This window comes from Pseudoliparis swirei, chromosome 12 (genome assembly GCF_029220125.1).
Source record: "Pseudoliparis swirei isolate HS2019 ecotype Mariana Trench chromosome 12, NWPU_hadal_v1, whole genome shotgun sequence".
Classification (NCBI taxonomy): Eukaryota; Metazoa; Chordata; class Actinopteri; order Perciformes; family Liparidae; genus Pseudoliparis; species Pseudoliparis swirei.
This window is the reverse complement of record NC_079399.1, coordinates 5,183,612-5,196,654: the sequence shown is the minus strand read 5'-3', so window position 1 is coordinate 5,196,654 and position 13,043 is coordinate 5,183,612. Positions and strand designations below refer to the sequence as shown.

The following is a 13,043-nucleotide window of genomic DNA, read 5'->3' as shown; positions in this document are numbered from 1 at the left end:
GACGGGAGCCACTACAACGCACGAGACCGCGGCCTTAAATCATGTCTCTCCATGGCTGGTGGACTGCAACGATATATAGACGATATATACTTTATTTTGTGACTTATTACATTTATGCACCTCCATCTCTCAGATTGTAGTGTTTTCTTTGTCATTTGCTGAGCAAAAAGCATGTTTGGCTCATCTATTTCCCTCGAAATGATGTGAACAGCTTGGTCGAGCCTTCTTTTTGCTTGTCGCAGCCATTCTTTGTTGTATTACTGCCATCTCCTGGAGCTGCAGTCTCTTACAATGTATATTTTGCCCTCTGAATTCATTCATCAATCCCCCCCTCCATTATTATCTTTTGCCTCTGTCAATGTTAATAGGCCCTGCTTCTGGAATAGGCCCAATTCACTTAAGACATTAACATGTCAGAGTAGGGAAAAGCACAAGTGTGATTAATCAGATAAATCCTCAGAAGTGTGGATAATGCCTTCCGTGAGCACTTAGCGCAAAGCCATCATTAAGGGTTATTAGTTATACCTGTGCTTTTCCTCCTAAACGCCTGCTCTAGCCCAATTAGAACATTTTAGTGGTAGACTGTTGGTCTACGGCCTTGAAATACAGTTCTACTCCTATGGAGTTTATTAATTTTTTATTCTCTTCAAGTCCCATGTCAATACAGCTAGTCTTGTAAAAAACTAAATCTGTATTGTGGAATTTGTTTTATGAGCTACTGGTTCACATCAGGGCGGGTTTCCATTTGTCCTTTTTAAGAGTTATGGCTACGTCACATGCCGGTTAGGATCATACACGCAATGATGATGTCACTGTGCTTTACATGATTTAACTGAATGTACACTTCCTGCCGCTGGCTGTACTTCCTGTACCCTTGTGCATTGTTGTTACCCTCTCCATGCTGTAAACGTATCAAAATCAGTGCGGTTGAACAAAACATGACATGTTAACACGGTTAACCTTTATTTTTGGGTCCCACCCATTTGAAATAGCGGCATTAATTCTGATATATTTAGTTACAGTAAGAACACAAATAATGTCAATACATACAAAACAAATGCATTGATGAAACTCAAGTAACAAATAGTGACATTAAAAAAAAGTTCTAAAGAAATAAATCTGAACTGCATAATTAACAGGGATTTGGTCAAACAGGTTGAGAGGCGGGTCATCCCAGGCTCATTTACAACATTTAACTTTACGTTTTATATAGAACTACTTCTGAACACCAGCAGGGCGTAGAAACAAGCCTAGTCCACCTCCTCCATCCTGGATGCGTCCTCCTCGTCTCCTTCAAGCGGGGGCATGTCCTCGATGGGAGCAGAGACCACTTCCTCTGGTATCAAATCATCTTCATCAATACCTTAAAAAGAAAATAGGAAAGAAGCCATTATTTGTTTTTAAATTAAACTTGCAGTTAAAAGTATGTCCCTGCAAACATTTATAGCTCATAAAGTGTCGATAAAGATGCCTAGGAAGCTGTACAATGAACACGGATACTCACCGAGGCCCAGCTTGATCATTCTGTAGATGCGATTGGAGTGGGTCTGGGGGTCGTCCAGGGTGAACCCCGAGGAGAGCAGGCCGGTCTCGAAGAGGAGGATGACCAGGTCCTTCACGGACTTGTCGTTCTTGTCCGCCTCCGCCTTCTGCCGCAGGGTCTCAATGATGGGGTGGTCAGGGTTGATCTCGAGGTGCTTTTTAGCAGCCATGTAGCCCATGGTGGAGTTGTCCCTCAGAGCCTGGGCCTTCATGATCCTCTCCATGTTGGCCGTCCACCCGTAGGTGCTGGTGACGATGCAGCAGGGGGAAGAGACCAGGCGGTTGGAGACCGTGACCTGCGGAGGTCAAATATTATGAATCATTTTCCGCCTTAAATCGCACAACAGCAGATTATACAACATTAAGTTATACAACGCCTCAGTTTCACTTATAATCTTCTCACCTTCTCCACCTTCTTCTCCAAGATGTCCTTCATGATCTTGCACAGGTTCTCAAACTGAGCCTTCGTCTCCTCATGCTTCTTCTTCTCCTTCTCCTCGTCTTCGGGCAGCTCCAGGCCTTCCTTGGTCACCGAGACCAGGTTTTTGCCATCAAATTCCTTCAGCTGCTGGACGCAGTACTCGTCGATGGGCTCGACCATGTAAATGACCTCGAGGCCGACTTTGCGGAGGCGCTCCACGAAGGCAGAGTTGGCCACCTGGTCTTTGGTCTCACCTGAAATACAGGGCAACGTTACCACACATATCTGCAATATCATGTTCAGTTTGCCTCAATCCTAAAACACCTTCTAATTAAACATGAGCAGTTTGATGGGCATCCTCACCAGTGATGTAGTAGATGTGTTTCTGGTTGTCCTTCATGCGGGTAACATAGTCCTTCAGGGACACCAACTCGTCCCCAGAAACAGAGGTGTAGTATCGCAGCAGCTCAGACAGCCTCTTCTTGTTTTGAGTATCCTCGTGGATGCCGAGCTGAAAGACGAATGCAACTGAATGTCAGTAACATGCAGTTGAAGGAGTAGTTGCAGTGGAACAGTTTCATTCTGCTAAAATTGACATTGAAACATTATAAGAGTTACAAAATAAGACTGATATTTGGTGAAACATGAAAAAACATTGATATTAGTCTCCCAAGGTGTAACCATCATCTGAGCGCCTCCATTCAAAGAGAAGATGCCAGTATGGAGCACTAAGCGAGTCTCAAAGCAGCTTTTCATTAGGACAACATGGCCAAAGGATCAGACAGATGGCCAGTGCATCAAAGGTCAGCGCAACCAACAGTAATCAAGAACTGCATGAACACCAGCGTGAGACGAGGACACCTACCTTGATGTTCTTGGAGAACTGCTCGTAGCACTTCTTGTAGTTGTCGGTGTCCTCGGCCAGTTCGGTGAAGAGTTCCAGGCACTTCTTGACCAGGTTCTTGCGGATGACTTTCAGGATCTTGCTCTGCTGCAGCATCTCTCGGGAGATGTTGAGGGGCAGATCCTCAGAGTCCACCACACCCTTGATGAAATCTGAATAGAGAAGAGAACGACTGCTTAGCCTTCCAAAGATAGACAAACTTCATTTATTGTGCAACTAAATAATCATACGAACATTTAGTCTGCATAATATTAAAGCCATATCTTAGAAGTAATAGAAAGTGAATGATTAGCAATGAGTCACTCATGTAACTCACTGAGGTACTCGGGGATGAGCTCCTCGCAGTTGTCCATGATGAAGACCCTGCGCACGTACAGCTTGATGTTGTTCTTCTTCTTCTTGTTCTCAAAGAGGTCGAAGGGAGCGCGACGGGGCAAAAAGAGCAGGGCGCGGAACTCCAGCTGGCCCTCCACTGAGAAATGCTGCGAGTAAGAGGGTGGATCAGGTCAGTTGTGGTGTAAATGTTCCTCTATGTCTGATATGGAGAAGTAAAAGATGAAGGGACCTACCTTGACAGCGAGGTGGTCCTCCCAGTCGTTGGTCATACTCTTGTAGAACTCTCCGTACTCATCATTGGTGATGTCGTCCGGGTTACGGGTCCACAGGGGCTTGATCTTGTTCAGCTCTTCCTGGTCAATGTACTTCTCCTTGATCTTCTTCTTCTTCTTCTTTTTGTCTGAAGGTTTGTCGTGCTCCTCATCCGACCCAACATCCTCAATCTCAGGCTTGTCCTCGTCCTTGTCCTCATCCTCATCCTTCTCTTTCGCCTTCTCCTCCTCCTCGTCCTCGTCGTCACTCACCTCCTTGTCGCGTTCTTTCTCCACCTGAATTTTTTTTAAAGGACTCAGTCACTGGCCGTGCTCTCTGCATTACTTTACTTCCGCAGGTTAACTGTTGTGAACGCAAATGAGTACTTACAAACAGTGTGATGGGATAGCCAATGAACTGAGAGTGCTTTTTCACAATCTCCTTGATTCTTTTCTCCTCAATGTATTCCATCTGGTCTTCTTTCAGGTGCAGGATCACCTTCGTGCCCCGGCCGATGGACTCTCCTAAAAGTACCAATAAAACCAACGTTGAGAACAGAGAGAAATTATATATTCATGATGAGAAATATTGAATATTTCGTCCCTGTGGGAACTCACCCGTGTCCACTTTGACTGTGAATGATCCTCCGGCCGCAGACTGCCAGATGTACTGCTCGTCATCGTTGTGCTTGGTGATCACCGTCACCCTGTCGGCCACGAGGTAGGACGAGTAGAAACCCACTCCGAACTGACCGATCATGGAGATGTCGGCTCCGGCCTGCAGAGCCTCCATGAAAGCCTTGGTGCCGGACTTCGCGATGGTTCCCAGGTTGTTGATGAGGTCGGCCTTGGTCATGCCGATGCCCGTGTCGATCATGGTTATGGTGCGTTCCTCTTTGTTGGGAATTACTTCGATCTTAAGCTCTTTGCCATCATCCATCTTGCTGGGGTCAGTGAGACTCTCATAGCGGATTTTGTCCAGGGCCTGGGGGGGAGGAGGGTGGGGGTTTTAAACAATTCCCTCTTAAAATATTCAGGATTTTTGCAGTTCGTGGATCATCAAAATATTACTGTGTGCTCACCAGCTCAATAAACATCTCACACAAACGAGATTAAGGAAACAGCTTAAGGCTAATGCTATGGCAAACTTACATCTGAGGAGTTGGAGATAAGCTCCCTCAGGAAGACCTCTTTATTGGAGTAGAAGGTGTTTATGATCAGGGACATCAGCTGAGCAATCTCAGCCTGGAAGGAGAAGGTCTCAGCCTCCTCCTCCATTGGTTGGTCGTGTGATTCCGGCATCTAAGGAAAGGGGAGAAATTACTATTTTTTAGATGATGCTTATTTCATGGATGACACGCAAATAAAAATGTATATCCTATAAACTGGCACCGTTTGTCTCCTTAAAGCACAGTGCACCAAGGCCTACACAATTATTTTATTTAGATTAGAACACTGGACGCATTGCCACGAGAAATAATGTTGGACGCTTTCGTGCGGCCCGGTAGCTTCACGTGTTATGTATTTCTTTTGCACTCATGTTGCGGACCTGTGTGCACAACCTTGTGCATCGGTCTGTGGATCGGCTGCAGCACAGTGAGTCACTACGCTGTCACACCCACGACAACCACAGCGCTGCAAATCCCCCTCAGGTACCGTGCTGGTATTTAATGTTAAACCTTCTTATATACGGTGTAACTTGAATTACTGGTCCCAGTAGACTGCACAGAATTCCTCATTAATTTATTCATGCATGTACAATTTTAATATATGCAATGAAAAACCACCATTCACTCTTAATATATTTTAGTTTGTTGTTTTGTACTTATTTACACTATCATGACTAATCGGACAAATAAGATAGTTTTTTATCTTAATATAATCGAATCAATAACACCGCAAAACTATTTTTTTTTACAAATACTTTAATCAATACATCAGACACAATCTGAGCTTGTGTATGACACGGCGGTTATGTTAATGAGTGACATTACCCATTACCCTTCAGTGCCATTATCAAAACACTGAGTAATCCCTTCAGTTAACATCAGTGGAGGTGTGCAGCCGTATGATAGGTTAGTATAAGGCTGCATCGACGGTGCCGCAGGGGGTGTGACAGACGGCTCTGCTCAGTGCTCCACCTATAACCCATCTTTGGCAAATCAGACAAGATCCACCTGCTTCCGTCTTTATTCAAATGACAAATATATTGTCTTAAAATGCAAATGAAAAATATTTATATGGAGAAGAAAGTATATTGTATTTAACAGATTCTTCTTTTTTACCAATCTAGATAATATCAAACTAATAGGTAAAACAACCCATATCTCAATAGAAATATACAACTAAATGTTTAGACTACAAATGTAGCTCGATCACGACAGTGTATATATCGATTGGTGCCTGGTTGATCAGAGACCGCGTGGCTTGGATTACATATCAGGAAATGAAACGTCTCCCCCTGTCGGTTTCCAGGGTGAACTGCAAGTTTCTAGAAGGTACCAAGAGGCGAGCCAGACTAGCAGTTTCCATGGGTATCGAACTCTCCTCTGAACCATCAGAGGAGCTGCCGCCGACTGCCCTCGACTTCCCTGCACTTTGCAAAGTAAAACATGAAATAAATACAAATATACGAGTCGTCTCTCAGGTCGAGTACACATCTGATTTAGGTTAATTCGCGTCTGCACCTGTTTGAGCATAATTCCTGGCGGGTCACGTGGCCGTTAACGCTCCGGCTTTGAGCAACAGCAAAGGTGACGCGGCGGGATATTAGCAGGTTAGCTAAACGTCCACAATTAATGTTGGGGAACGAAAAAGTTTGCCAATAACCCTGAAATGCCAGGGAGATTACTTAGTCACAGACCTTGATGTAAAATCCAATTATTTAGGATTATAGTATCGCAATAGGCCGACTGCATGGACTATATCTTACTCATTGCTATCACCATTGAAGCTAACCTAACTATCTTAGTTACATCGATGTCCAGAATGGGTTTACATTGTCAAATACAGCAGTGACACCGACGTCCAAGCTGCAACAATATATAAAGATGGAGCTAATGTTCTAAATGTCAAAATGTGTCGTTATTTTAAATTTTAACAGTTGGCATCACGAAGTAATTTCTGTTTAAAATCATTATATAAAAAGGAAATACAATTTATTTACCTTGGTCCTCAGTGTAGCGAAACCTCCGGAGTGAGCTGTGTGTCGGTTGGAGCAGTAGCAGACAACCCGGCTGGTGGGGTGTTTATCGCTGACGGGGCTAGCTGTGTGGCTTTTCTACTGTCACCGACCGTTCGAGAAATCCGTTCCAGAGCCTTCCAGAATCATCTGGAACCGTCCTCGCGACGCAGCTCGCTGATAGGCTCCCGTGGACTGTCAATCATGATGCGGCGCGTACCAGCGGAGGCGGGACTAGAGGAAGGAGGGGGGGGTGAACGAATTCGAACGAACCAACGCAGTGTTGACGTTTAGTTACTTAGACAAGTAATGGACTCAGTAACTGAGCTGGCAAGTCATATTTCTGAATATATATATTTTTTATTACAAATTTGAATGCATTTTTATAAAAGAAATGTAGTTATTACAAAAAGAGACACAAGTCAAATTCAGTGACTTTATATTACCTCTTAATGGCAGTCAGTAGTTGTAGATAAGCAGCTTGAAAGACAAAGCCACACCGTGGCCGACATTAATACCATTAAATAAGCTGTATCGACTAACAAGAAAGAAGAGTTGGGTCAGTGTGACATGTCTATTTGAAGGTGGAACACAATTACAAAAACAAGAAAGCAGGAACGAGTCTTCGGTATTTTAGTCAACTTCCTCCATTCTGGATGTGTCCTCATCTCCTTCCAAGACTGGCATATCTTCCTCAGCAGGGTGACCGAGGTCCTCGACTGCAGAATCATCATCGTCAACGCCTATGAATGAGATTGAAATTCATTAGCAAACCAAAAACACTTATGGAGCGGACTAATTCCTGAAAAGTCACCGGTCATCGAGGGGGGAAAAAAAGAAAAGAACGTACCAAGACCAAGCTTGATCATTCTGTAGATGCGGTTGGCATGCGTCTGAGGGTCCTCCAGAGTGAATCCTGACGAGAGCAGGGCGGTCTCGAACAGGAGGATGACCAGGTCCTTCACGGCCTTGTCGTTCTTGTCGGCCTCGGCCTTCACCCTCAAGGTCTCAATGATCAGATGCATCGGGTTGATCTCGAGGTGCTTCTTGGCCGTCATGTAACCCATGGTGGAGTTGTCCCTCAGGGCCTGAGACTTCATGATCCTCTCCATGTTGGCCGTCCAACCGTAGGTGCTGGTGACGATGCAGCAGGGGGAAGAGACCAGGCGGTTGGAGACCGTGACCTGTGAATAATAAAATGTTATATTACTATGATCAAACAAAAATCGTTCGTGCTACATTAGCACAATCGTCCTGGAACATTTAGACTGATGGGATACGTTTTCTTCACCTTTTCAATCTTCTTGTCGAGTATTTCCTTCATGATCTTGCAAATGTTCTCAAATTTAATCTTGAGCTCATCGTGCTTCTTCAGGTCGTCGTCGTCCTCGGGCAGCTCCAGGCCTTCCTTGGTCACCGAAACCAGGTTCTTGCCATCGTACTCCTTCAGCTGCTGGACGCAGTACTCGTCGATGGGCTCGATCATGTAGATGACCTCGAGGCCGGCTTTGCGAAGGCGCTCAACAAACGCAGAATTGGCCACCTGGTCTTTGGTCTCACCTGTGGAAGTTAATGTAAATTTATTACGTTAGCTACCAAATCTGTTTTGAGTACAAATTTGAAGCACAAATTGGAAGAGGAAAAAAAAGGAGCGAGTTGAATTGCTAACCTGTGATGTAGTAGATGTGTTTCTGGTTGTCCTTCATGCGTGAAACATAGTCCTTCAGAGACACCACCTCATCTCCAGAGGTGGAGGTGAAGTAGCGCAGCATTTCAGACAGCTTCTTCCGGTTCTGAGAGTCTTCATGGATGCCAAGCTGATACAGGAAAAGTGTTGCAAATAGTAGACGTTAAAATATGTTAAACCTCAGATTTTTTTATTTATCTGAAGGGTTAGAGTTAAGGACATACATTCAGACGGATTAACCTACCTTGATGTTCTTGGAGAACTGCTCGTAGCACTTCTTGTAGTTTTCCTTGTCCTCGGCCAGTTCGGTGAAGAGTTCCAGGCACTTCTTGACCAGGTTCTTGCGGATGACTTTCAGGATCTTGCTCTGCTGCAGCATCTCTCGGGAGATGTTCAGGGGCAGATCCTCAGAGTCCACCACACCCTTGATGAAATCTGAATAGAGAAGAGAACGACTGCTTAGCCTTTCAAAGATAGACACATCTAATTAGTTAAACAAAATAATCTGACTAAGAATTTGCATGCATATAGAAATATCTGAGAAGAATCAGTGTGTGAATGATTAGCAATGCGTCACTCATGTAACTCACTGAGGTACTCGGGGATGAGCTCCTCGCAGTTGTCCATGATGAAGACCCTGCGCACGTACAGCTTGATGTTGTTCTTCTTCTTCTTGTTCTCAAAGAGGTCGAAGGACGCCCTTCTGGGCACGAAGAGCAGGGCGCGGAACTCCAGCTGGCCCTCCACTGAGAAATGCTGCGAGAGACAAGAATGAAGTAGGAATTTATGAGCTTGAAAAGAACTTCACATGACGCCATGATCAGGTTTGCAAAGAGGTGATTGGATGGTTACCTTGACAGCGAGGTGGTCCTCCCAATCGTTGGTCAGACTCTTGTAGAACTCGCCGTACTCTTCATTGGTGATGTCATCGGGGTTACGGGTCCAGATGGGCTTGGTCTTGTTCAGCTCCTGGGCGTCTATGTACTTCTCCTTGACCTTCTTCTTCCTCTTGTTCTTGCTCTCCTTTGTGTCCTCGTCTTCGTCGGAGCCCACGTCCTCAATCTTAGGTTTGTCCTTGTCCTCAGCGGCATCCTTCTCAGCCACCTCCTCGTCCTTTTCTTCCCTGTCAAAGTCCACTTCCTTCTCCCTCGTTTTCGCCACCTTGAATATGAGGAAAAGGTGGCAGTTTAGGAATTGGTTCGTCTCAGTATCAATTCATACTTGATTATCACTGGGTTTGCTAATGGTACTTACATAAAGTGTAATAGGGTAGCCAATGAACTGAGAGTGCTTCTTCACAACTTCCTTGATGCGCTTCTCCTCACAGTATTCCGTCTGATCTTCTTTGAGGTGAAGGATCACTTTGGTTCCTCGGCCGATGGGCTCTCCTGAAAGCAGCAATAAAACCAACGATGAGCACAGAGACAAATTATATACCCATGATGAGAAATATGGAATATTTCATCCCTGTGAGAACTCACCAGTGTCCACTTTGACTGTGAATGATCCTCCGGCCGCAGACTGCCAGATGTACTGCTCGTCATCGTTGTGCTTGGTGATCACCGTCACGCTGTCGGCCACGAGGTAGGACGAGTAGAAACCCACGCCGAACTGACCGATCATGGAGATGTCGGCTCCGGCCTGCAGAGCCTCCATGAAAGTCTTGGTGCCGGACTTGGCGATGGTTCCCAGGTTGTTGATCAGGTCGGCCTTGGTCATGCCGATGCCCGTGTCGGTCAAGGTTATGGTGCGGGTGAGCTCGTCGGGATGGATTTCGATCTTCAGGTCCTTGCAGGTCTCGAGTCTGCTGGGGTCCGTCAAGCTCTCATATCGGATTTTGTCCAAGGCCTGTGTGGAAGGGATGAGCTCGTTAACATTGGGATGTTTGCACCCATGCGAGAGCTGCGCACATTTGCAAAAAAGGAACATGCATGATCAAAATGTTTGCATTTACATCTGAGGAGTTGGAGATCAGCTCTCTGATGAAGATCTCTTTGTTGGAGTAGAAGGTGTTGATGATCAGGGACATCAGCTGAGCGATCTCAGCCTGGAAGGCGAAGGTCTCCACTTCATCCTCCATGACGGTTCCAGCGGCAGGCATCTGAAAGAAAGAAAATGTGTCCGAATTAAGCTTATTGTGCTTAAGATACACAAATGTGCTCAGAAATAAAATATTGGATATCTCGAAACTAATCTCCTGGCGTTACATTTAAAATCTCTTCCTTCCACCCCTTTAAAAATTAAATAAAGGCAGCCTCGTGGCTCCTGGAGGTTAGCTACTGCAGAGGGTAGACGAACACATGTTCCTTCTGTCAATCAGAGAGGGTTGCCATTTGCTAACTGGGCGGAGTTGGGATGCTTTGCCCAACCCCCTCCCAAAGCCTCCACCATGTGTCACCTAACACCTTTAAGTTTAGAAAAGAACAGCAGCTAGAAATTCAAAAATTAAACAACCTTTTTTCTTCTTCTTTTTTTTAACTGTAGAGCAACAATGAGCAGTTATCTCGTCACTAGTGAGGCCTTTGCATTCAGAACTACATAAATGTGCCTCGAAGGACAACTTTTCTTCCGTTCCATTTGCTTTATTAATTAAAATAGACCATACACAAGTTGCCATCGTTGTGATTTCATAGCATTTAAAAACATCAACCCCTACGACTGCAATATTTTTGATACTTCTCCTCACAAAGGATGTGAAAGTGCAGTATCTGCTCTTTGTGCCACCTGGCTTGCCTGCTCATCCTCCATTACATTCACACCCAGGGTCACCCTGCTTGCCATGTGCTTACACATGTGTTTTTTCTCCATTACTATATTTGTGCATTTCTGTCAGTTAGTGGTTTAATTTTCATACATTATAATTTACAGAAAGTATTTTTAACCATTTTCTCCATACTCCTCCTATTAAAGCCAGCAGTTTAACAAGATAGAATGAAAATGTCTTCTTCAGTCTTACCTTGAATATAATCTTTTCAGACCAGTTGCCTCTTGATGATACTCTTCAAATGTATCACTGAGCTTGTCTTCTCTTCTTGAAGTGCTCCGAGTGTGTGCTGAGCTGCTCCTCCTGTGAGCAGTGAGTCTCTTTCGGGGTGTTCAAGTGAATCTATGCAGACCCCACGACACACACCGGTGTCTTTTATACTTTGAGGGGGGTGGTGGGAGCGGGGGTTCTAGAAGTTTCCATTCAGAAGCTTCCAGAAGATATGTTCACTACGTTAAGAGGGGGTGTTGAAGAAAGGCCTGGAAAGGGGGTGGGGGGAGTGGGGGGGACACCAGAGCCCTAAAGTTTATGTGCCCTTATAGGGCTGCAGAGTCACAAGGAGTGCCTGTCACTCAAATAGAGCGCTTTCCTGATAGCTTGTCCAGCTCTCAGGCCCCATACCCCCCCAGTAAGCGTCACAGCTGTGAAGTGGTTTTGCTATCAGCTGCCACACACAGACATACCACAGGGCTTTCTGTGGACAGTAGGCCCATTTATTTGTGTGCAGTGCAGGATTGGGGGGAATCTCTAAAGGTTACACGGTAGTTATAAAATAAGTAATAACCAACTTGCGGCCTTCGTCACCAGATTGACTTTGGAAACGGAATCAGCCACTGTAAGATGTGTTTGTTGGCAACCACTGCAATGTAAGCCCCGTCCTGGGCTTTGACGTGCATGTAGTGTTGCTAATTTTGAAATCAATTGTAAAATATATGAGGGGGATGATCAAGGAAATGTTCAAAACACAACTGGTAGAGCAGGGGAGTCACAAATGTGTAATAAATTAACTCCAGAAAGGGCAAAAACAACAGGATCAGGTAGAAGAACCATGACGATACCAACAGGGAAAAGACACAGAAAATGCAACATTGAGACTGGAGACGCACAGAGTTGAAATACACTGACGAGGTGCAGGTGATAGACACATGAGGATCCAATTAGAGGCGAGGGCAGAAAAACATACAAAGGCAGGAAGTGAAGTGAACTGAGAACACAAGAGGGAGGAAAACTCAAAATAAAGCAGAAACTGCATAAAACCCAAGACCGTGACACAGTCAAAACTAACTTCCTGCACAGGTGATGTGGCTTAGGAAGGAATCCATGGGGATGCTCCACAGGGAATAGTAATTCCACATCATTAGGATTAGCAAATTGACAAGATGAGAGACATCAGAGCCTCAAGAGAAAGGAAAAGGTGCAGGCTAACGACATTACCCCCCATGACATTTCCAATACAACATAAACAACTCAAACACCAGGTTTTTAAACATGTTTGAATCATTGTATAAGATAGAAGACTAGAATGATCTGGTCCAGTGTGGGTGTGAGTTTCTTCAGCTGACCAGTGGATGGCAGTATATTTCATTTGCTACAGATCTGTTCCATAATCGAAATGTTTCAACACGACTAGAAGCAGTCCCTGTAACTGAGAAACATGGAGAACTGATGCTATCACATAATCAATATTTTCTGAAGGGGAGAACCAGATTCCCCATATAGGTTAAATAGTTTGCCAGAATAAGATGGTGAGTACATGCATTGATACAGGAAGGGATGTTTTAGGAAATAAGAGCTGGATGGTGGCGGTGTATATCCTGGAATGCCCATAATCGGATATCCTTAATTTAATAATGTATTTACAGCAAAGTCAATCTCAGTCTGGATCCCGGCGATGAGAACTTTGTGTTTTCTGTGTATGAATGGATTTCTTTATTTTCAGCAATAGTATTCAAATTGA

At 44.8% G+C, this 13,043-nt stretch overlaps 2 protein-coding genes across 2 annotated transcripts; both read right to left on the bottom strand.

Annotated features, from left to right (window-relative positions):
* Positions 1-946: 946 nt before the first annotated feature.
* Positions 947-7,172, bottom strand: hsp90aa1.2 (heat shock protein 90, alpha (cytosolic), class A member 1, tandem duplicate 2). Its single transcript, XM_056428964.1, has 12 exons — positions 7,082-7,172; positions 6,621-6,869; positions 4,607-4,756; positions 4,073-4,439; positions 3,846-3,979; positions 3,437-3,751; positions 3,184-3,349; positions 2,829-3,019; positions 2,327-2,474; positions 1,946-2,217; positions 1,505-1,838; positions 947-1,363 (listed from the first exon to the last, which is right to left on the bottom strand). Exons 3-12 carry the CDS (start codon positions 4,754-4,756, stop codon positions 1,251-1,253), a joined length of 2,190 nt encoding a protein of 729 aa, XP_056284939.1. The 5' UTR covers positions 6,621-6,869; positions 7,082-7,172; the 3' UTR covers positions 947-1,250.
* On the bottom strand, positions 6,976-11,410 carry hsp90aa1.1 (heat shock protein 90, alpha (cytosolic), class A member 1, tandem duplicate 1). The gene is made up of 11 exons (XM_056428965.1): positions 11,279-11,410; positions 10,277-10,423; positions 9,804-10,170; positions 9,577-9,710; positions 9,175-9,483; positions 8,913-9,078; positions 8,567-8,757; positions 8,305-8,452; positions 7,927-8,195; positions 7,486-7,819; positions 6,976-7,378 (listed from the first exon to the last, which is right to left on the bottom strand). The coding sequence occupies exons 2-11, from the start codon at positions 10,421-10,423 to the stop codon at positions 7,269-7,271; spliced, it is 2,175 nt and encodes a 724-aa protein (XP_056284940.1). The 5' UTR covers positions 11,279-11,410; the 3' UTR covers positions 6,976-7,268.
* Between the last annotated feature and the right edge of the window lie 1,633 nt (positions 11,411-13,043).